Source organism: Vicia villosa, linkage group LG4 (assembly GCF_029867415.1).
Source record: "Vicia villosa cultivar HV-30 ecotype Madison, WI linkage group LG4, Vvil1.0, whole genome shotgun sequence".
NCBI classification, from domain to species: Eukaryota; Viridiplantae; Streptophyta; class Magnoliopsida; order Fabales; family Fabaceae; genus Vicia; species Vicia villosa.
In genome coordinates, this window is record NC_081183.1 from 111,648,727 (window position 1) to 111,673,246 (window position 24,520).

The 24,520-nt window shown below is 30.0% G+C and overlaps 2 protein-coding genes and 1 pseudogene across 2 annotated transcripts; 2 read left to right on the top strand and 1 right to left on the bottom strand.

The window, feature by feature from the left end:
- The first annotated feature begins 6,783 nt into the window (after positions 1–6,783).
- LOC131597680 (uncharacterized) lies at positions 6,784–7,299 on the top strand. Its single transcript, XM_058870359.1, has one exon. It carries the CDS (start codon positions 6,784–6,786, stop codon positions 7,297–7,299), a length of 516 nt encoding a protein of 171 aa, XP_058726342.1.
- A 6,829-nt stretch (positions 7,300–14,128) lies between these two features.
- On the bottom strand, positions 14,129–16,502 carry LOC131597681 (nuclear transcription factor Y subunit B-1-like; annotated as a pseudogene).
- Positions 16,503–18,282: 1,780 nt separating this feature from the next.
- Positions 18,283–21,216, top strand: LOC131597682 (WD-40 repeat-containing protein MSI4-like). Its single transcript, XM_058870361.1, has 7 exons — positions 18,283–18,339; positions 18,526–18,599; positions 18,858–18,969; positions 19,086–19,160; positions 19,255–19,331; positions 19,948–20,047; positions 20,959–21,216. The coding sequence occupies exons 1-7, from the start codon at positions 18,283–18,285 to the stop codon at positions 21,064–21,066; spliced, it is 603 nt and encodes a 200-aa protein (XP_058726344.1). The 3' UTR covers positions 21,067–21,216.
- The last annotated feature ends 3,304 nt before the right edge of the window (positions 21,217–24,520 follow it).

Genomic DNA, 24,520 nt, shown 5'->3' on the forward strand with positions numbered 1-24,520 from the left:
AATCATTTCACATGATATCCTAAATAAAATTTCATAAATATAACCAAGTTCTCAAGTTGTCAACACATTTCTATGTTTCTTCAAGGATTTAGTTGATTTGCACCAAAAGTATAAAAATAATATACATTTTTCCCATAATCTTAGCCATCAAATATTTAAAATGTGTAACTTTTAAAGAGGTACAAAAGTATTTTCGTACACAAAATGTGATCAACCAACATTTTGAGAAATTTCTAATTGAAAATTAACTTCTAACGCCTAATAGTTTTTTTATATCCAAATTAATAATTCAACTCACTTTTTCATAATTATAACCAAACAATAGTTTTTTACATTCAATTTTATTTTAACTAAAATTAATTTGTTATCGTAGAACTAAAATCATTCCTAAGTAGTATCCATATCCTTAATAATAAACACTTTTAAAAAATTGGCCCTTTTATAGGAGTAGTAATAAAAAAAATCTGTTTTAGAGAAGAAAAAAAGTGGTCCCTTAATTCCCATCTTAGATAAGTCAATGAAGTATTATAGTACTTGAAAATAGAGGGAGTGATAAATAGACAACAATATATTACAGAGTTAAATACATAACACTGGAAGAAATGGAACATGGTTATAAACCAAAACCAAATAATAGAAAACTAGCTTATTTGCTTGTAAACATTTTTAATTGCAAACTTTGTTAGACAAAAATATAACTTCTACATCCACATGTTGAAATTAAAAATGAAACAATATCTAAATCGGAACAGAAAAGAACATTGTCTAGGTGAACAATTGACAGATTAAACTTAACTGATTTTGACCCTTTAAATGAAGCTCACAACTTTGTACAAAATTCCAATCGTATTAGAAGAGTTCAAAGACAAATTTGCACAGTTCTATAAATAAATCATTTACATGTAGTAAATGGTATTACAGTTCTATATCTAAATAAATCATTTACATGTAGTAAATGGTATTACAATTCTATAACTAAATGAACTAAATTAAACTGATATTGAACAAACAAAGTTTGTTTCAGTTCTTTCTACTTCCTAATTCCTGATTCATAATCCTAAGCATACACATCACAAGCAATCAAGAGAAAAACATAAAGTGAAAGAAAAAATTTGGGATCAAGCAATTAGCAATGAAAGCAAAATTAGCTTAGATCTAAGCATATTCAAACAAAATCAAAGGAGAGAGACTTACCAAAGAAAGATGTTGCGATGTTTTTGAATCGGTGATGGTCTCCGAATTGTTGATGTTCTTCGACTAACTATACATAGAAAAATTAAGCACACTAACATTATTGTTAATTGCACGAATTGACAAAGCCATCATACCAAAAACACCTAAGCACATGTCTGGTCAACAGTTCTGGATCTCAAAGCATTTATCACTAAATCAAAACCTTTGCAAATCCAACCCAAACTATCTATGATCTCAATCCAATATCACACACATCCACAATCATGAATGCTAATTATCAAAACGAAAACTAAAACTTCAACCAAATTTCAACTTAACGGTAACTACCATTACCAATAAATCACGCATCACATAACAACAAAGGGTAATCATAATCATAGAAACCAAAATGTAACAAAATTGGCACATGTAAATCATTGACTGCAAGCAAGAGATCAAACAAATTACAACGCGAAGTACTCACAACTACAGATTAACACATTGTTCAAATATCATTAATAATTTTACTGCTTCATCACCTTTTCTTTCACAAGTATTATTTCATCCCCTAAATTCAGATCAAATCTATATAAAATGTTACAATTTTATAATATCAATGATAAATCACCTTTTATGTATATTCCCCCAATGAAAGCTAGGGATTAATCCCGAGCCATAGATATTGAAAAACACCGACAAGCCGAAAAATTTGAAACTTAATCAGAATCAATAAAATTTAAAATTACATTCTAAAAACACAAAGAACAACAAATCAGTATAGAAACACTATATATGTGAATCCAAAAAAAGTTCATTCAACACAAGTTTGAACAACATCAAAGAATCAAATGACACTAAAAATACATGCTTCGATTCATTTCCAACAAACAAATTTCCCAAAAAAAAGAGAAAGAGGAAAGAATAATCACATTAGCGAATCAAAGAAATAAACGGAATCAAAGAACTTCTTCACTACACCATTGAGCTTGAGCTACATGAAACAACAGAAACAATCAGAACGACGCGGGGGAGAATTAACCGATGGAAAAATGAATCAAATGATAGAAGACAAAACAAGTTAACACGAGTTCTCTCTCCCTCACTTTCTTTGTTAACGCGAGTTGAAGGTGTTATGAGAATCAGAACGACGCGAGGGAGCTTGGAATAGGAAACAGCGCGAGGGAGCTAGGGCAGAAGAGTTTGGAGAAACAGAACAACACAATGTTTCAGTGAGGAGTTATTTTCACTCTAGATTTTTTCATTTTAAGTATATAGTTTTAGTTTTATTTAAATTGATTTTATTAATTTTATTTTTATTTTATTTTATTAATTTATTGTTTTGTTTTAATTTAGTCTTGATTTTAAAAACAAATATTTTTAAGTTTTGTTAAATTTTAATATTTATTGTTTTGTTTTAATTTTGTTTTGTTTTATAGAAAACTATAACAACAAATATTTTTAAGTTTTGTTAGATTTTAATATTAATAAACAAAAAATCAGGCAAAACGAAATTTTGGTGGGAAATGCAAATTTTTTCGCACCTAATATAGCGTCGGAAAGAACCTACGCTACATTGTTTAGAAAAAAATAGAGGGAACACTCAATGTTTACCAAAAAAAGGACGGGAAATGAAATATTTTTGGCTCCAAAACACTAAATATTATAGCGTCCGCCTAACGCAACGCAAAACTGAACAAATAAAAAATAAATGAAAATCTAATTTAGCATCGGCCAAAAACGACGCTACTTTATCCAAAAAAAAGGGGGAAATGAAATACTTTTGGCACCAAAAATTATTGTATTCTCTGCTTAGCATCGGCGAGTGGTTACGCAAACCCAACACAATGGGCGTAGGTGTCGAGGCCGACGCTAAATTTTGGAGGCTAAAACACATTTTTCTTGTAGTGACTATTGTAACTATTAAAACTTTTATCTTAATTGCAAGCACTACAACCAAGATAGCAAAAACTATCAGCCATCTATGGAGTATGTATATTTCATGGTGTTTTTTGGGTTTGTCGGGTGTGGAATTTTTGTTGAAACGCATTATAGTTTGAACATTTGAATCCAAACCCCATGCAAATTTAGAATTATTCTCTCTCTTTTAACCTCTTTGCAAAATTATTTTAAAACTTAGTATTATTCTCTTTGCAAATTTAACACTAATTTCTTTCTTTTAACCTCATCTCACATGTGATGGTATTCAACACATAATCCTTCAGATTGATTACAAATATTTCTTGGAATAAAATTTTCTCATGAAATTTTTGAATCACTCACTTCACTATCTCTTCATCTATCAATGCTAATTCATTCCATCACAATCTCTTTTCATTTTTCTCAGTTTCCTGCCATGTCAGCAAATCGTTTTTCCATAATATTGGTAATGCTTTTGATTGTTTCAGCTCTCACTTCTCACCTATCTCCACCGTCACCGACAGGTAATTAAACTTCTTTTTCTTCTTATTTCGCTTTTTTAAACTCAAACTTCAAAAAACTTATAACATATATTCATGAAAATGTGTTTTACTTTACTTCATTAGATCCTTTTGATTCTGCGCTGATGCAAGATGCTTTCCCGGTGACTAACAACCCCAACTGGAGCACTCAAAGGTCTACGCCAACATGGGTGATTGTTGTGGCGGTAGTGGTAGGAGTAGTAGTTTTGGCCATATTTATGGAAGTATTAGCTTGTATTTATTTAACACAACCATCGCCAGCGGGAACAATGCTTGGAGAGCGGATGTGACTATCACTCCTAATACTTACTTTTCATCACTATCTCTTTTCACTTTTCTCAGTTTCCAGCCATGGCAGTAAATCATTTTTACATAATATTGACAATGCTTTTAGTTGTTTCAGCTCTCGCTTCTCAGCCACCTCCACCACCAGGTAATTAAACTTCGTTCTCTTTTTCAACCTCATCTCACATGTATAAATGAGATCACCTATATCTTAATACTCACAAATCAATCTTGTACATTTCTCTCCTTCTAAGTATGTCATACATTGCTGCAAACCTCTCTCATATGTTAATACACTCTTAATATGCATTGTAAGTATGAAACATCACTATAGTTTATATATTACTTTAAAAGTTCTTATCATAAAAGTTAAAAGTATATAATGATTTAACTGTTGTAATTGATTTATAAAGCAAATATTATTTATAATAGTATATAAGAATTAAATATTTATTTAATTTACTAGTAATAATATAAATTTTAATCTTATGTATTGAGTATAAAATTTTACATGATAAACATAAAAAATTAAACTTGATAAGAAGAAGAAAAAATTAAACCTGAAAGGCTTATCACCTTCAAAGACTTGACAACCATGAGAGTGTTAAGGTAAAACAAGTGATCCAAAAATATAGCCTCCATAATTTGAAATTATAAAATTTTCATATGGTGCACGCACACACACGTAGAAATATATTACTTTGGTTGGATAAGTGGTTATAGTAAGAAATTGTTATGAAATGTACTTTTTGTAGTAGTGTAAACATTAATGTCCATTGTCACCGTCGAAAAATCTATGGCCATTACAGGTGCTAGTCTTGGTAAATACTTAAGCGAAAAACTATTGTAACTATTAAAACTTTTATCTTAATTACAAGCACTACAACCAAGATAGCAAAAACTATCAGCCATCTATGGAGTATGTATATTTCATGGTGTTTTTTGGGTTTGTCGGGTGTGGAATTTTTGGGTTTGACGGGTGGGGAAATATCTTCATTTGGATGGCGGGTCACATGAAACTATCTCTGGCCGGAGAGATAGAAAATAGATCGGATGGTGGGTAAACATATGGATTTGTATTAATTTATGCTGACTGTTCAATGCTTAGCAACACTATCTCTTTCTTATTTAGAAAAATCTTCAACGAATTTCCAAAGGATAATTCAATTAGAACCGATAGAATTAAAATATTTTCTATGTGTCTGTTGGCATCACCCCTTTCCTAAGGTGAACCCGTATTTATTAGTTGTCTATCATTATTGTCAGTATTTAACACTGCTGCAGCTCCAACCAATTGTATATGATATACATTTAAGGCAAACGAACACTCTACAAGTGCAAGTAACTTTGTCAATAATCATTAATAAACTTGGATTCAAAGAATTAATTTGAGAAGTATTTTATTAACTAAAAATATCGAAATAAATCTTATGACGAAACGAGTATCAAAAATAAAACACGAGATACATGAATGATTATATAGATAGCATTTTTTGGAGATAATTGAGACAAATAAAAAATCAACCAAATTAAAAAATTGCTTCTATCTTACAAATAGTTTATTTGTGTAAACTTTACATCTAATATATGAATTAAATCCTATAAAAAAAAAGAAGTGGAGAAGTTAATTTATGTAACCGTAATTTTTTGAGATAATCTTCGCTGCTAATAAATAAATATTTTTAAAAAATAAAAACATAATTATTTAGTAGATTAATTTGCTATGCAATGTGAGTATGAGATAGTTTACATGTAACTTTAAAAGTTCTTATCATAAAAAGCCAAAGAAATTTGAATTGATTTGATATTTGTTTTTTTTTTGCTTTATACCACCGGTTTAGTCCGATTCGGGGGCGAGTTCTGGCATCAAGTGGTTCTATCCCCCTCCCGATCGCAGTTGCGGAGGATCGAACCGTGGTTCGACCTACCAAGTCCAGCGCCAATCACCACTGGACCAACTAACGATTGGTGATTTGGTATTTGTTTTATAAGATACTCTTTCTATTTTAAAAAGACTAATAACTTATTGTAAGCCATTAAAAGAAATTAATATTTGTTGAATGTGGAAAACTGGGACATATAAAATTAATTTGTCCCTTGCTGGGAAAAGATATCATATGAATAAAGAATTCTACAACAATTATAACGTTGACTTTTCATCATCTTATATTCGTTTATATGCTGGGATTTATTCAACTCCAAGGAGCAATGGGCTGGCTTGCTTAGAGCCAGAGTCTTGCGCAACAATCGGAAGATTTCGTACCATATTTTCTCTTCTCTTTGGAGCAGCATGAAAGCCTCTTTTGATGACATCATATGTAACTCTAGTTGGCTAATTGGTAATGGGGAAAAAGTTAGCTTCTGGACTGATAGGTGGATTGGATCGCATGTGCTTGATTCTATGCCTCATGCTGCTAGTTCTAATTCTTACTGTAATGACAAAGCGGTTGCCTACATTGTGAATCGAAAGTGGAGGCTGCCATTGGATGTTCAGGTTTTGTTTCCTTTGCTTGCTAACATTCTGTCTCATATTCACCTATACGTAGAAGAAAAAGAAGACAATCTGGTTTGGACCCTTGCTGTTGACGGCATGCTCACTTTGAAGATTGCTTATGAGTTTCTTTATCGTAAACATAACGATCTCGAGTGGGGAAATATTATTTGGAAAGTGAATTCTCCTGCTTCTTATTCTCTTCTCTTTTGGAGGCTGCTCCATAACAAGATACCGACGGATATCTCTTTAGCTAGCAAAGGGTTACACCTCCCTTCTCAATGTTCTCTTTGTGGCACTTAGGAAGAATCCACTAATCATCTTTTTTTCTTTTGCTCTTTTGCGGCCAAATTCTGGAATTTTTTATCGTTATCTATGTCGCACAGTTTCAGCTCTGTCAAAGATGTTTGGATGTCTTACAATAACCTGTCCTCGGCTCAGGGAAAAGTTGTTCTGCTGGCAGTGGTGATTTGCATTATCAGTAAGATTTGGAAGGCGAGAAATGTTAGAAGGTTTGAAGATAAGAATATTATTTGGTCCTCCTTGATTAATGAAGTCAAGATCGAGGTTGCCTTCTCTGGTAATAACACTCCGAAGGTTGGGTCGAACTCGATTATGGATTTCAAACTTCTTAACTATTTCAACATTAAAGTTCACCCTCCAAATGAGGTTTATGTTAAAGAATTTTTGTGGCATCCTCCTATCCTTCAGTGGATCAAATGCAATACGGACGGTGCGGCTTCAGGAATTCCTTTGCGTGCGGCTTGTGGTGGTATTTTCCGAGACCATGTAGGCAATCATAAAGGAAAATTCTCTAAATTCACTGGTGCTGGGAGTTCTTTGGTGGAAGAACTGTACGGGGCTATGCTTACGGTCGAAATTGCGAAATAGCATAATTGGAGCAACATTTGGATAGAGTCGGATTCTATGCTAGTGGTTCTAGCTTTTTCTAAACCATGTATTGTTCCTAGGGAGATTCGTAACAGATGGGAAAATGTGATTCATCATACAAAATCGATTAATCTTTTGGTAATACATAAATATAGGGAAGGGAAAAAATGTGAGATAGACTTGTTAACATCGGTTTATCGGTTAATGATTTTATTTGGTGGGATGTGGTTCATAGGGAGATCCTTATGGAATTTGCTACAAATTCTATAGGTCTTCCAAACTATAGACTTACTCATTAAGGGGTTTTAGTTTGGTCCCCCTTCTCTCTCCCTGTATCTTCTTTTTGGTTATATATATTTTGGGGGGGCTTTGCCCTCCTTTCACTTAAAAAAAATAAAAATTCTTCCAAAAAAAAACAACTTTAATTAATATTATTTGTTTTTTTTTTTTTTTTTTTTTTAAAAGCAAGAAACAATTTTATTAAACCAGAGAACAAAATACAACAAAGAAAGGAACTCCCCCATCAAAGATAACATGTGTCTTGACCATAAAAGATAATTTGACCTGACAAAATAAATATAATCAATTTGGTAATATATTTTTAATATGAGATAATTGTATAATTATCTCAGAAATAAAATTTGGTATATATTTCCAAAATTTCATGCTAGCTGCATTTCCTCATTGGATGTAACAGCTTTTTTATGAACCAAATGAAGTGTAAGTACCCTTTCGCTATATATTTCCAAAATTTCATGCTTGAGCCTCTTTTTTTCTTCATATTAAACTTGGCAAGTAGCTAGCATGATATATGAATTAACTTTTTATCTTGGTCACATGGTGACAATGAATCACACATTTTCATATCATATCATATCATGTCTTTGAAAAAAGCACATTGCAGTTGGAAGTTGGTACCTATTTAAAATTTTTTTGCCTTGTAGATTTAAAGCAGGTGGTTGGATCGTAACACTTTAATAAGATTTTAAATTAATTTGTCCCTTGCTGGGAAAATATATCATATGAATAAAGAATTCTACAACAATTATAATGTTGACTTTATTTATTTATTTAATTATTTATTTATTTATTACAATTATAATGTTGATTTTTCATCATCTTATATTCTTCCCAACAAAGAACTTTAGTTAATAATTAATATATATATATATATATATATATATATATATATATATATATATATATATATATATATATATATATATATTTAAAAGACTTATCACATTCAAAAACTAGAAAACCATAAGAGTCTTTAGTTAAAACAAGTGATGTAATAATATAGCCTACATAATTTAAAATTTCAAGGTTTCATATGACGTGCACGCGCACACATATATTTTAATTTGGTTGGATAAATGATTGTAGTGGGAAATGGTTAGAAAATGTGCTTTTTGAACTAATTACAGTGATGAAGATGTGAACAAAACAACGACATTAATCGAATTGAGAAAACAATAATTTGAACAAGGTAAAAGAAAGTCTAACAAGTAAAATGAATATAAATATTTAACGTAATAATTAATAAAAATAATAGATTTAAAGTTGAGACGAAACAAATTTTTTTTTTACATAGCTGATTTGACACCGAAATAACGATTTTGTTTTTCATCGATGAATTTTACTTATTCCCAATTAATTTAGTGTGCATGATAAAAATAAGGTTATCTTGTTTTCTCTTTTTATTTATTATTTAATTATTCATGACTTTATAAATAACCTATTTTATTTTTAACCTTTAATTCAATTATTCTTGACTCTACTAACTAACATGATTTGAAAAATATCAAATTTTATTTGTTTTTGAAAAATACAGAAAAAAAATGAAGAATTTTTGTGGTGTTTTTATTTTTTAATATGCTTATTTTATAACATGTTTACTAAAAACTTTTTTTCTTGGTTCTATAAATATATTCTTGAATCTTTTAACCATTTGATTTCAGCTCAATTTCACATGTAAATATTGCTTGAAAAATATCAACTCCCTAAATAAATATTGACTAATTAAAATTTTTTATTTTTAATTCAATTTAAAAAATAAATCATATATTTGGAATATTTCCAAAAAGAAAATCCATAAACCATATGTTGATACATGCCAAAGACTATAACTTAATATAAAATTGGGTTGTTTTATTATATATATTACAAAAAAATTGCGTAAATTATGGCGGTTTAATTATGGCGTGCCACAATCTATGGTTGATTGTGGTAGTTTTATAAAACGACGGAATTTTAGTAATATAAGGCGGTTTCAAACGCCATTATTTACTTTATTAGTTTTAAAATTTTGCCCAGATATAACACGCTTTTCTTTACTATTTGCTCTAATATTTTTCTCTACGAAATGGTACTCTGTCTCCTTCTTTTCCTTTTTGTTAGTTTATTATATTTTTTATTTACACTAGCATTCAAATGGGTGCTCCCGTACCCGTTTGTCCGTTTTTTTAATGTGCACAACATCATATAACACGTATAACTGCTATATCCCTCCATAATAAAATCGAATCAGAATTTTACAACTAATATAATTAACAACTAAAAGAGAAAGTAAAATCCGCAAGCAAAAATAAGGTTTTTTTTTTTTTGTGTAAGCAAGATTTAATATATAGAAGAATTAAGAGTTTTCCAACCTTTTTAGACTTAGAAACGGGAAACTCCAATTACAATTATAATTACAATTATGAAAGAAAAAACAAAGGATCCTTGCTAAATTAGTAAAAAGAGTAATTGGATTGAATAATTTCTCCACAAAAATAAGTGTTCTTTTGCAAAGAATTTTCTCTCTTGAAAGTTTTACTTTTCTCTTTGTGATCTTTCTTCTTTCTTTTGATTAAGTGTTTGATTAAGATGAATTGTCTAATTTATATCTGAATATTATTTTATGTTGTTCTTGAGACAATGAGTTCATGTCTATATTCTTCTCTTATTCAATTTTTATCTTACAATTTTTTTATTTTATTTAAAAACAATGTGTTTTTAGATTGTACTGTTCAATTAAGTTATTTCAACTATGTTAGTCTTTTTACTTACAAAATTGTTGCCTTACGGTTATGTACAATAAATTATAGTTTAATAACCATGGTTTAGGCCTAACTAAATTGTAACTTTATAAGGTTCCCTGGTCATTGTTTTCTTCTCTTTTTTCTTCATATTAATTTTCTTCTCATTCAATTTGCATTTCTCTCATTGTCGAGACATTGATTGATATTATCAGTAATAAACTCTCTTTTTCTTTCTTTCTCTTTAATATCTCCTCCTTTCCTTTTGTTTTTTCTCTTTAAGTCTAACTCTATCTCACCAAATCAAATAATCAAGGTATCATTCTTTCTCTTTAAAATTATGGTTCGTTATATATTTAAATTAATAATTTTTATTCGGTAAAAAAAAATTAATAATTTTAACGCTGGAATACTTATTGCAATTGAAGTCACATTTTAGTTCACAAATTGGCGGTAATTTACACTGATATTTATATTATATTTAATTCTGATTAATAAATTTGATAATCAATAATAGTTATATTTAATGGTTGAAAGCTGATGGAGAAGTTTAAAAAAATGCCACATTATCCATTTTTTATTGTGCTAACGCATTTATGTTTGTTACGATAATAAATTTGATAGTCAATAATAGTTATATTTAATGGTTGAAAGCTGATGGAGAAGTTTAAAAAAATGCCACATTATCCATTTTTTATTGTGCTAACGCATTTATGTTTTTCACTTATGTAAATCTTAAAAAAAATATTAGTTGAACACAATTATTTAAAAAAAAGTAAGATGCTAAAATATTCACTTTAAATATGTTTTAATAATTTATTATTGTAGCTAAGTAATCAACACTAAAAAGAATGTTCTTGAGACCAATTTAACAATGCAAAAAACTAATTTTTATAATTATAGTTTACGAAGCACACTCTAATTCTAAAAGTTTAAAACTCTCTCTCACTCTAAAAAAAGTCGGTCATGTGTAAAAGTTTTTTGTGATAGAATCAATGGATAAACAATAATAGCCATGAAACAAACACATAGAATTAGAAAAACAAAATCTTTTTCATAGATAGTAGTAGTATATAACTAATTTAAATGAATATTAGCACACATTAAATGAAAATATCCTTCACTAAAATTTTTAAAATGTTATTCAGGGATTAGTGATGGAGTTGAAAACAAATAAACAAATATATGAAAAAGAGAAAAGAAAAAAAATCAATTGATAGCATGCCATACATAAAGATTAACAAGAAATGACAAAAATATTAAAAACATAAGAGGCTGTGTGTTTTCATTTATATTCCAATGCCTTTTGCTAATAGGATGTAAAGGATGTTGCAATTGTTCCAAATATATTAGGCTTCGGTAAAACATATAAAGACAGTTTTATTTTGCAGTTATCAAAAAATTGCCAAACTGAAAAAATTAGTTCCGTAATCATAAATTGAAAGGATGAATTATAAGACACAAAATCAATCAATGTATCTTTCTCTATCTTTCATGGTTGTAACTCCTAAATTAAATATATAAACCTCTCAAACACAATAACACAAATAACATTAGTTTTTTTATCGGTAATTCTTAGGCACTTTTAAAGAATAAAATAGGAAAAGAAATTGGATGTTTAAAAGGTAAACCAACTCTAATAGTTACTTAGTTAAAATATTTTGTAACTGTTACATAACTCCTCTTGAACAACTGTACATTATTATTAGCAATTTTATTTAAATTTAATAAACTATATTTTAAGGGATAAAAAGAGAATAAAAATAGGCCAGCCCAAATTTCCCTATCCTCGTTATAGATAACTAGCGTTCAAACGGGCACTCCCGTGCCCGTTTATCCGTTTTTTTAACGTGCACAGCGTCCAAACACAAATATATTTTATTATTTCATTTTTATTTTAATTTAAAACTAGTAGGAAACTCGTGCTATCTCACGGGTCTAGTCGGGATTTTACATTACATGTATCTAATTATGACTTGAAAAATTTCTTTATATAACATATATATTTAACTAAAATGCAACCTAAACTTAGTCATGTTAATCCCAAAAACTTAATAGTTAACCACGAAAGTGCTAATAATACATCTAAACTTTTTAGCTCTTTAAATAAAACAATAAACATATAGATTGTACAATCTTCAAATTCTATATTCTTAAATTATCAAACAATAAACATATAGATTGTACAAACTTCATATTTATAATAAATCGTACAATTATTTTTATAACCTCAATTTTATAAAACAGTAACAAATAGACATTAAAATGATCCATCAATAACTGGTATCTCATAGATACGTTCACATCTACCCGTCAATTATTTTTATAACTTCAATTTTATAAAATAGTAACAAAAGAAATAGTTAAAATATAGACAATAAAATGATATGTCAATAACTGTATCTCATAGATACATTCACATCTACCCGTCAATTCAGATGAGTTAAGAAACCCCAATTGAATCCAAATGAGTTAATTCTAAAAAAAAGTAAACCTATTTGAGATATTAGCCCAATTTCTCAAAGCTAAAATGTATGACAGCTACCATCAAATGCTTAAAAATTTCTACATTTAATGCATATTATTATAATATAAAAAATATAATTTTAATTAAGAAATTAAACATAGTTAAAGAATAAAATTTATTAAACTTATTTGAGATATTAGCTCATTTTTTCAAACCTAAAATGTATGACAGCTACCGTCAAATGCTTAAAAATTTCTATGTTTAATGTAGTATTATAATAATTAAAACTATCACAATTAATATATTTTATTTTTTATATTTTTATAGAGAGCCAAAACTTATTTTTGATGCAGTGGTAAAACTTTATATTATGTGTACTAATTAAATAAAATGATAATATATAATTGTAGAAATGTAAAAAGAATGACAATTTTCTATTTTTCATAATAAATTTAGGTATGTTTCTATCATAATTGTCTCATGTTCTTTTATCATATACAAATATTTATAACATTTTTTAGTATAAATGATATTTTTATCATAGAAAAAACAAACAATTTTTTATAAATTGAAATTTTAATATAATTTATTATATTTTAATAGTAGTTTTAATTATAGTTAATTTATTACTAAATTTAAAAATAAAAACTTAAATAAAACTTTATTAAATGACTAAAATATTTATTTTAGTAATAAAGTCTATGTACAAACATCATAAACGGATTGATTTGCATAAAAAAATTAAATTAATCATGATTGTAATTTTGCAATTTTTTTTTGAATAATACTTTTTTTGTAATCAAGAAATATATTAATTAGGATCAAAAGATCCAAGCAAGATTACAAGATGAGGGGCTAGAAACAAACCCAAAATAAAAGAAAATTACTCACTAAATAGAACCTAAGATAAGTATAGCAAAGGGTTTTTGCTAAACTCATAAAAGTTACAATTAGAATGATTAATTTTCCCTATAAAAGACCACCTCCATAATAAAGCTTTGCAATCCCAAACGACCTCCATAGTTATACTCTTTCTAATTAAATTTAAATTTACTATCAACATCTTTTACGATCAGACACAATAATGGAAAGATTCTAAAATTAAATTAATGTATTATTTAATTGTAAGATATTAATTAGTAAACACAATAATTGAAAATATAAAAATATTAAATACAATAGTTATGAAAGTGGACATATTAGACGTGATATTGTTTCATCTTTTTATTTTTTATTTTAGAGATATCTTTCTATTAATTACAATAATTCAAATTTGATAGTCAAACGTGATTTTCCATACTTTTAAGGAATCTATTTATTTTTATTCAAACCTTTCAATATATCATTCGTCATCCTATTCATAAATTCATAACCAAAACTAAAAAAAACTTAGTTCAAAAATGTAAATAAATAAATAATTAATAACAAAAAATAAAAATAAATAAAAATATAAAATACCAACAAAAATTAAGAGAGCGACACATCAACAGTAATTAATGCCAAAAGTTATTTATACCCATAAAATAAGAAAAGTTTTAGTACATTTATCATAGGGTTTTAAATGGTATTTCCATGTACTTTTAATTTTATATATTAATAATAGATTAAATATTTAACTTGAGAATAAAAAAACTTTTAACTTGTACTAAGAAGAGGAATCGTAGTTTTTCTAAATACTTTAGTTCTTATGTTTAATATATCTTAAAAAAAACGTGATTTTTATTAATATTTCATAAAAATACATGATTTTTAATATTTTTTTAGTAACAAAATGTTATTTAAACTATAATAATACTTACTTTCAATTTTAAGTAAATCATATAATAAAATAAAATAATATTATTCTTATTAATATTTCTTAGATAAATATAATTTTTTAATAATTGTTAATAAGAAACTCATTTAAGTATTATTACATTAAGTTAAAAGGACAACTTTAAATTACTTTTATAGTAAAAATATTTTAAAATTAAAAATTAAATTATTGGTATGTTTTTGTTCTAAGAATATCAAATAATTATAAGTATATAATAAATCCCATGTTTATGTTTGGTTTCATCCGCAACGAAGAGAACCATGAAGATGAAGAATGTAATAATGAAGCCATTAGAAAAGTTTAAAAAATAATAATACTATTAAAAATAACTTGCAATATCCTCACAATAGCATTAAAAGCCTTAAACCTTTCCCTCAAAGCACTTTTCGACACACCAGAAGAAAATCCGCCACTCCTGTGTAAGCATATAACTTCTAACTTCTGAACAATATAGTGAATATTGGTCATAATAAGCATATGACTCAAAGAAGCATCCTTATAATCCCAGGAATTCTCTATTTGAGACAATTAGTCAGTCTGGCGAGAACAATTGAACGTTTGTACGCACATAACATTTAAGAATAAGATCGTCAAAATCAACCTAACAATCGTGGAATGGATTTTTACAAAACTGATCCTCAGATTGTTTTGTCGCTTAAATTAACTGCTTCTGAATTCCGTCCCTCTAATCTTCCCCAAATTTTCAATACCCTCATCTTTCCTTTTTCTCCCTTTGTAGCAGTTCCCCAAATTTTCAATACCCTCATCTTTCCTTTTTTTTTCCCTTTGTAGCAGTTCCCCAAATTTTCAATACCCTCATCTTTCCTTTTTCTCCCTTTGTAGCAGTGTGTTCCAACAATAAAATCACGCATAGTTCATGTGAATGTTTTTTACCTGAGGATTAGAACTTTGTTGAAGATTTTTCTTAACAGACGAATCTCCACCCTTTGCCGGAGCCCTTCATATCATCCTGGAACAAAAATTTTGTGCAAAACCATTAAAAATATGTGCTCACGAAACAAAAAATTTGCTATAAAATAAAGGATATGAAATCACTTCCATCTGCAACATTTCCAATTGACTGGCGACAAATTAAAGAAAAAGAATTACCATTAGTAAAAAGCACAACAACAATAAAACTTCAAAACAACTCTTTAAACATTGTCAGAGGACCCAATTTTCATTTGTTCTCACCGGGACCAGAAAACCTTGTAAAGTAAAATACCAAAAAATTGAAAATCAGTAAAACGAAATAGAATTTACCTCTCTGTATCTCGTAAGGCAAATCTTAAGAGGATCATTATAATCCTCGAAACCTAGCGCCCAAAGCAAATCGTCATCCTTAATCGTCTTTTTCTTCTCTCTTTGACACTTATCAGAGGCCTTGCACAATTTTAAAACAACCAAATCAAAATCAAAATCACGACCAATTCACTGTACGAATCAAATTGAAAAAGAAAATCAAACATACTAGTTGGTGATGAAACTGATGAACTCAAAGACGCATTCATGAACAATCTTTTTAGCATCCTTTGCGATTTTACCATTAGCAGGGAGAGTCTTCTCCAAGGTGCGGTTGATATTCGCGATAGGAAGAAACTATCTTGCTCGCAGATGTTGGAGCGCGGACTGTGCTCACCGCTCTTGTGGCTTCCACCGCCTGGACTCGCCAGAGCATCGAATGTTCGTTGAAACCCTAACAATTATAGAGAAACTAAAACGCTAAACGCTGGAGAGAAAGTGTGTTGTGATATATTTTTTTTTTGATATATCTTTTTTGAAATTGCAGAAACATTTCTGCATTGAAAACAAAACCGCATTGAGAGAGCACATGAAATGAAACGTTTGCGTTGAAAATAAATGTCACAATTAATATCCGTTCAAAAAATTAATTACTCATAGGATTAATATTGAGAAAATAAATGTCTGAATTTTAATGTTACAACTCTAACATAACTCTAAATAAAGACAATTTGATGGTTGCAATTCTCTCATAATTTTTACTAAAGTCAATGGTTGTTACAACACATTAATTTTAAAAAAAGGACTTCGATTGTTATTATTGTTGTTTTGATATAAGTATGGATTTTAAGGCATGCTTTTTGGTAAGGTACATGCTTTGTACTTCAAGGATCTATTTAAATTTGTTTTTATTTTGATGCCTATACACATTTTGAAACATTAGGTGAGCTCAGTTTTCAGAGTAAGGATCCTCTCAATTTCTTAAAAGAAATGGAGGTATCCATTACTATAGTTTTTTTTGAAGAAGCAAAAATATATTATATATAAATATATAGCACAAGAAATGCTAGAGTTCAGGTGATACAGTACAAAATTAAACCTGTTCAAGACAACACCAATACTAAACTTAAAGAACACAAAAAACTTAATACACACTAAAGCACCTTGCTGCAGCTTGATTTGAGAAGTAGAGACCAACAAAAAGAAAGAAGGTACACCACTACATAACGCCACCACTTATATGCTACTGAATTCCGATGTAAAGACCTATAAATTAAAAACTTCCAGCATAGAACACCACCTCTGCAGCACCCGAATATGGCCGTCTGTTCGCACGACACAAACTGCTGAAAACTCCTCACAAGAAAAGTCACAGTGCGTCAACTCTGCAGTGCTCGGTTCTCCGCCATGCCAGCCAAAGCTGGGAGTTAACGGGATGGCAACCTCTTAAGGTGACCATGGCAACTTCTGTACCCTAATTGCTAAAATGATCGATACGCTCTATCGCTGACATCATAGGCTTTGAAGTAACAAAACAGACCACCTGCAAAGACAAAAAGGAACTGGGCCAGCAGCAAGAGTAGAAACACCAAGACTATCAAAAACATAACACCATAACCACATATGCTAATAAGTCCTCAAAAACAGTCCAAAGGATTCGAAATCCATTGGCTTAAGGAAAAGGAGAAGCCTTTAAACTTAGATTTTATCCATTTCCAAGCCAACACCTTAATTTCGTCGATCCAAGCTTCCAACGGCCCACGAGAGTTTCTGAAAATCATATCATTACGCCTCTTCCACAATACCCAAATGCACGCGAACCAGATAACGGAGAATCTATCATCCCTCACTCTACCTTTTCCTAACAGTCCGGTGAATTGATCTAAATGAGCTAAGGCAGAATTTTGCAAGGAAGCAGAAATTTTTAGCCAGGAAAGAATTTTCTGCCACACAGCGGAGAAAAACGGGCAGACGAAGAACAGGTGAGACGAACTTTCATCCGCACCACAAGCTGCGGGGCATCCAGAGTGGGAATCGCTTAAAATGCCTCTTTTAATGAGGTTATCTTTCGAGGGAATCCTATTCTGAAATAGCCTCCATGCTAAGACCGCGACCTTAGAAGGAATAAATTTGTTCCAAGCAGTAGCAAAGGAGTGATGGTTTACAAGGTTACCTCCTTCCAAGATGGATTCCTAAGCTTCTTTAACTGAATATTTGTTTCTACCCCATAACCAAACTAATTCTCCATTTCGGACTTTTGAACTTAATTTCCTTGAGAACCAGTTGGTGTTAAAGCCCCACGTTCCATTCTCTAATTTTTGGAGATCTTTCCACCAATTTGAGTGTAGCCAAATGCACGTATTTTTAAAAGTGGTAACATTAATTACACAATTATACACCAAAACCATAGTAATGGACACCTCCATTTCTTTTGAGAAATGGAGAGGATCCTTACTCCAGTTTTCAAGATTATTAAAAATATCATTGGTATATTGGTATATGTGTGTGCAACATTGGGGTTTTATCAACTGGGAATATATACACATTTATCTTTATCTATTTAGCTATTTACATACACGACCCCCTTTCTTTCCGTGTACCATAATAACATAATATGTCATTGTATTAGTTTATTAATTATTTGTCTTTATTTCCCCTCTCTGATGTGAACTTGGTGGCAGGTTGAAAAAGCTCACAATGCTGATCTTCACTACGTTGACTGGAATCCCCATGATGATAATCTAATTCTTACTGGGTATGTTCTCCTGTTCAATGTCTAATTATCATTATCCACTTTTTGTTTTGTTCAGTTCAACAGTTCAACTCATGTTGTAATTCATATTATTTTGAGCAAGATGGGGAAGTATCTTGTTAGACCCACATATCTTAAGAGGATAGGCACTATTGAAAATACCCGCTCTAAAGTGGTTAGACCCACATATCTTAGGAGGATAGGTAGTAGGTACTATTGAAAATACTCACATGTGTTTGACTATTCACCATATCACTTCAGGTCGGCAGATAATTCTGTTCGCTTGTTTGATCGGCGCAGTCTCACCTCTAATGGGGTTGGGTCTCCTATCCATAAGTTTGAGGCTCATAAAGCCGCTGTTCTTTGTGTTCAGGTGATTTACGGCCTGCTTTTTGTTTTTTGAATTCTGTTAATTCTCCATGCTTTCGGGCACTATATATATTATGATTGTGCTGCCAACATATGTTAGTAACAGTTTGTCTAATTCAGTGGTCTGCAGACAAATCATCTGTATTTGGAAGTTCAGCAGAAGACGGTCTCTTAAACATTTGGGATTATGAGAAGGTGCAGTTTCAATTGGATAATATTTTGCTGCTTACTTGCCACAAAGATAATATTTGGTTGCTAGGTGTCGATGTCTATTTTGTTTTGTGATCAGGTTGGTAAAAAGATAGAGCGAGCTCGGAAAACAATAAACTCTCCTCCAGGGTTGTTTTTCCAACATGCTGGTCATAGGTATGAACGTACTGTCTCTATGGTAAACTTAATTATACTTCAGTGTCTAAATTTGTAGCTGAAGGGATTGCTCTTTACTTGATAGTTTACCTTTTTTAGCCTGGCCAATTAAATAAAATTGTATGATTCTTAACCTTATGTTATTTATGTTTCTCATCTGATGTTGCTTTCAAGTGTTCTTACACTTGCTGGGTTTCGATGTTGCTTTCAAGTGTTCTTACACTTGCTGGGTTTCTCTATTTCTGATTCTCTCTATCTTTAACATATTCAAGATGTACTGGTCTCATGCTTGCAATACCAATCAATGAATTCTAGTAGAAATGATCTCTTCAAGATAACATCAACCTAGTGGTTTCCTCGAATTGCATTGTGTCATCCTCAAGTTGCATTCATTTGACTGTTTAATAGCATCGTGTCATCCCATATTGTGAAAATGTCAAACAATATTAGATCTGTTGGACAGATTTTTTATTTTATTTAATGTGTCAAAATACTTGCTGCCCCTCATCCCGACCTTGCTATTTGTTTTTACAAACTTTTATATATATATATATATATATATATATATATATATATATATATATATATATATATATATATATATATATATATGCAGAGACAAAGTTGTTGACTTCCACTGGAATGCATATGATCCATGGACAATTGTAAGTGTGTCTGATGATTGTGAAAGCACTGGTGGAGGGGGAACGTTGCAGGTATGTCAAATGATTTTCCATGTTCTAACTATATACGGTAATTATCCAATTTTTATACAGTTGAAATGATGTTGCTTGCTTGTGGAAACTGCACGGACATAAATATGGGATTTAGAATGAATGTCTTAAGGAAGTATCGGAACATTTGTCTTTACATAAGTGACATAACAAATCTTAAAATTGAAATGTCAGATCATCTTCTCTGTTGAAAGACATGTCAATATGATATTAACTTAAAATATAGGTCATTGATAAAATAATAAAACATGAATATATTCACTATGAAAAAAAAGGGCATATGGCATTTACCTCTCTCAAAGCTTGTTAAAAGGCCATCTTTAGTTTTCAATAAGCAATACCCTCCCCTGAATATCATCCCCGACCCTTTAATTTGAGGTATTTTTTAATAAGCCAACATGCTTGAGTATGACAGAACCCAAATAAAAGAAAAAAAGGCAACTTTTGACAAGTCAATGCAAATTCCAATTCCACTGGCAAGTCATGTTAATTTGGATGCTGTCATGTTAACTTGGATTGAAAGAAAGGATAGCGAAGATTCAGTGACTATCTTTGCACCACCTTTCATTGGAAAATTGTTTCCCAATCGTAAGTGGGGGAGTAGCCTCACAATATTTGTCTTAACAGAGGACAGTCGGTGTTAATTTGGAAGGGACGTATCTCAGAAAAAGTAAACAACGGACAGTATCTAGTTAAAGACATATTTGTGTTGTTTAAGGAGTCTTTAGGGAAGCTCAATGCAATATGCCCGAATAGAAACTACATAAAATAATACATAAATGATAAATATATGATGTTTGTCAGAGTTTAGTACTGAACAATAATTATGTCTTCAGCAACCTGTTTTAACTTAATTATTTTGGTTGATTCATTAACATTTATCTTTGCTGCAGATATGGCGTATGATTGATTTGCTCTATAGACCAGAGGATGAGGTTTTGGCAGAGTTGGAGAAATTCAAATCTCACGTGGTGGCTTGTGCTGCAAAAACCGATGCATAATTTACTTCATAGACGAAGGGTTGTGTAATATTCACTGAATCACTGTTTTATTCACTGTTTTATTTTCTTAGCTCATGTGGCTCCATTTCACTGGACAGAACTAGATGTAGGCTGGAGATTGGAGAATGAATAGGCTTATTTATAACAAGATGTTTTATAGCGTAAGCAAATGAATGAGATTCACTTGCCATAAAATGTTTCTATTATTTTTTCCCTTAAAAAGCTCAACGGATAATTTTAGTAGTATATTGATTAAATGAGAAGTGTTTGATAAACAAGTTTATGTCATTAACGCATAACTTTTTTTGAGGTGAACTAGCGTTTAAGTTTATAATTTTTAAAATTCGAAATTGTTCTGGGTGTTCTTGTATCTCCCCAAACACTTATTCATGTATTTGTGGATATTTTCACTTCACAATCTGCTGGCACACAAATTATATTGTAAGAGTTTTTTTAGGTTTGAAATAGTGTATGAATTTGATTAAGTATAATATTTAATTTAAAAAATTATATATATATATATATATATATATATATATATATATATATATATATATATATATATATATATATATATATATATATATATATATATATGATATATCAAGTGAGAGAGGAGTAGTTAATGTGAGAGATGAGAGGAATTAATTATAACCATTGGATATAAATCAATGCTTCAGATTTATTGTTCTTTTAAAAAGGTCACGTGATTTGCTCTCCTACTTATTCCACTTCTCTACTCGTTCATGTTTTTCCACGCGCCGATGGTTTCACTGACGGTGTTGCACGCAAGACTGGGGACAATTAAGTTCGTAAACAATGGTGACACTGGTGCTATCGATTATTGATTTTGTCGGTGGTGGTGACGCAATGCTGCATGCTTTTGATTTCATCAACGGTGGTACACGCCGTGGTGGTTTTGATTGATTTCTTCAATGTTAGTGCATACAGTTGTGGTTAGAATTGATTCGTAATACCCTGATTAATGATGGTGGATATGGTGACCGAAAGATCATTTTTTGTATGTGTGTGATTTAATAAGACTCCTTGTATCATACCATTGATTTGAGCATATGAATTTAGATGCTGCAACCCATTTTTGTGTAATGTTAAAATTGAGAAATGAAATGCATCAGTGTTTTCTACTCTTGATTGTTGAGCTATTGTGTAGATTGAGGCCACAGCATAATTTGTAGACCGTAATCAAATTGAGTACTTATTTCATTTTTAATTTTTGGATTCATCATGCTCATGGCATAAATTAAAATTTATGGGGTTTTCAGATTTTGCCATTGTCTTCCAACCACAAAAACTCAAGAATCCATTAATTTAGTAAAACCACTTCCCCTGCAAAATAAGATAGTAAAGGCTTTCAATACAGAGTGAGCCACCCACAAAATGACTGAAACTGCTGATAGCGAAAATTGGGTGTGGCGATGGCTTTTTAAATGGGTGTGTAGATGAAACATTGGAAAATCATGAACGAGAGAGAAGTAGAATAAGTAGGAGAGTAAATCACGTGACCTTTTTAAAAGAACAATAAATCTGAAGCATTGATTTATATCCAATGGTTATAATTAATTCCTCTCATCTCTCACATTAACTACTCCTCTCTCACTTGATATGTCATATATATATATATATATATATATATATATATATATATATATATATATATATATATATATATATATATATATATATATATATATATATATATATATATATATATATATATATATATATATATATCATTCTAAGAGTTTGTTTTGAGGTTTGATAACTCGTCTAATAACTCGTCAAGGACGGCTCACAGATTTTGTAGACCCGGAATGCATTGATGGACCGTCGACTCAAACACAAGAAGAATCAAATAAAGGAGACGTCACAGGAATAGGGGAGCACTACCAACTCGTGAGCCTTCTACACGAGTTATTAGACAACCTGGGTGCGAATCGTACCAGGGTCCACGCGGTCAATAGAAATTGTATTATTATCATTAATGTATTTTGTACTTTTTTAAATTTTAATGTACTTTTTTTATTATGATTAATGATTAATGTATTTGGTACTTGTTTATTTATTTAAATTATTTTTCCAAACTAAAAAAATAGTTAAAAATAATAGGTAAAAAAATCATACAAAAAATTTGAAAAAAAAATAGGGGAAATGTTGTCGCCGGGGGTGGCGACAACACCTGTTTTATGAACGTCTTCGCCAATAGGCCTGGCGACTCCTTTGCAATTTAAGTGTTATCGGCACCCCTGGCGACAACGTGTTTTTTTAGCAAAAAGTGGTCATTTGTGTAATTGTTAAAAAAGTGGCCATTTGTGTAATTATTTTGAAATATTGGTTATTTCTGAAATTTTAAAAAAAAATGGTTATTAAAAAAAATTCAAATATTTACACAATAATTATATTAATTAAAGTATTAATTAAAGAAATCTAAAATTATTAATGTTTTAAGTGTATATTTTCTTTTATGGCTTATTATTTTAATTAAAATTAAAGAAATTAAATACAAGAATATTTACAAAATTAAAACTAATAACAAATTAATTATATACAAAAATATTAAATCAAAAAAGAAAATTAAATTAATCCTAAATAGATTTTTATTTGATTTTGTGAGATTTTTATCAATTAGAATTAAATGAATGTTATTCGCAAATTAAATTAATTAGTTAAAATAAAATGTAAATCAAATAATTAAAATCTAAATCTAAAATTATTACTTATTTTTTTATTTTCTAGTTATTTATTTTTTATTAATTTTAATTAGTGATTAAAGATTAATTGGGAATATAAAAAAGAAATAAAAACAAAACACAAAAGCAAAGGAGAAATGGCAAAATAAAAAAAAATGCAGAGGCTTGGACTTGAACCCTAGTCTTGTTAGTCCCTGGTCTTGTTCTCTGAAATGTGAGCTCAGTGTCTATGTTAATAATAAACAACCAATAATAAATAAATATAAAAAAACGTTAATAAATAGAAAATTCAAAACCAAGTCAAACTGGGCCCACTGTTTATTTGGATTGGCGAATCAGGAAGCACGAAAATGCCACACATCAAGTCAAAAGGTCCAAGTTCTTGTTCATCATCTTCTTCATTGGGCCACGAGGATTTGCTACGGAACAACATGGAATTAGCTGCGATTTTTCGTAGCCATTCCTGCGAAATTTAAAACCTGCACAAAACGTGATAAAAAAACAAAAGCAACCCAGACCCCCTAAAAAGACCCTCACAAACTCAATGGTGCCCTTAGTTTTGATTCAAACGGCCTGTAAATAGATATTCGAAGAGAATGATTTCGGAGCCCTAACAATGGTGGGTGTAGTCTCACACGTTAGAACTCCCTATCAATGGATCAATTCTTCCTTAAATGGTCCCTGGAACTCAAATATGTCGTTATTTTGAATTAAAATGTAATATTATGCTCTTCTTTTATTTTGGG

Bases quoted from the DNA above. Each gene is read 5' to 3' on its own strand.
- LOC131597680 (XM_058870359.1), top strand. From the start codon at position 6,784: ATGTCGCACAGTTTCAGCTCTGTCAAAGATGTTTGGATGTCTTACAAT.
- LOC131597682 (XM_058870361.1), top strand. From the start codon at position 18,283: ATGGAGAGGATCCTTACTCCAGTTTTCAAGATTATTAAAAATATCATT. The intron at 18,970-19,085 runs GTGATTTACGGC...TGTCTAATTCAG, and splicing joins CCGCTGTTCTTTGTGTTCAG to TGGTCTGCAGACAAATCATC. The intron at 20,048-20,958 runs GTATGTCAAATG...TCTTTGCTGCAG, and splicing joins GTGGAGGGGGAACGTTGCAG to ATATGGCGTATGATTGATTT.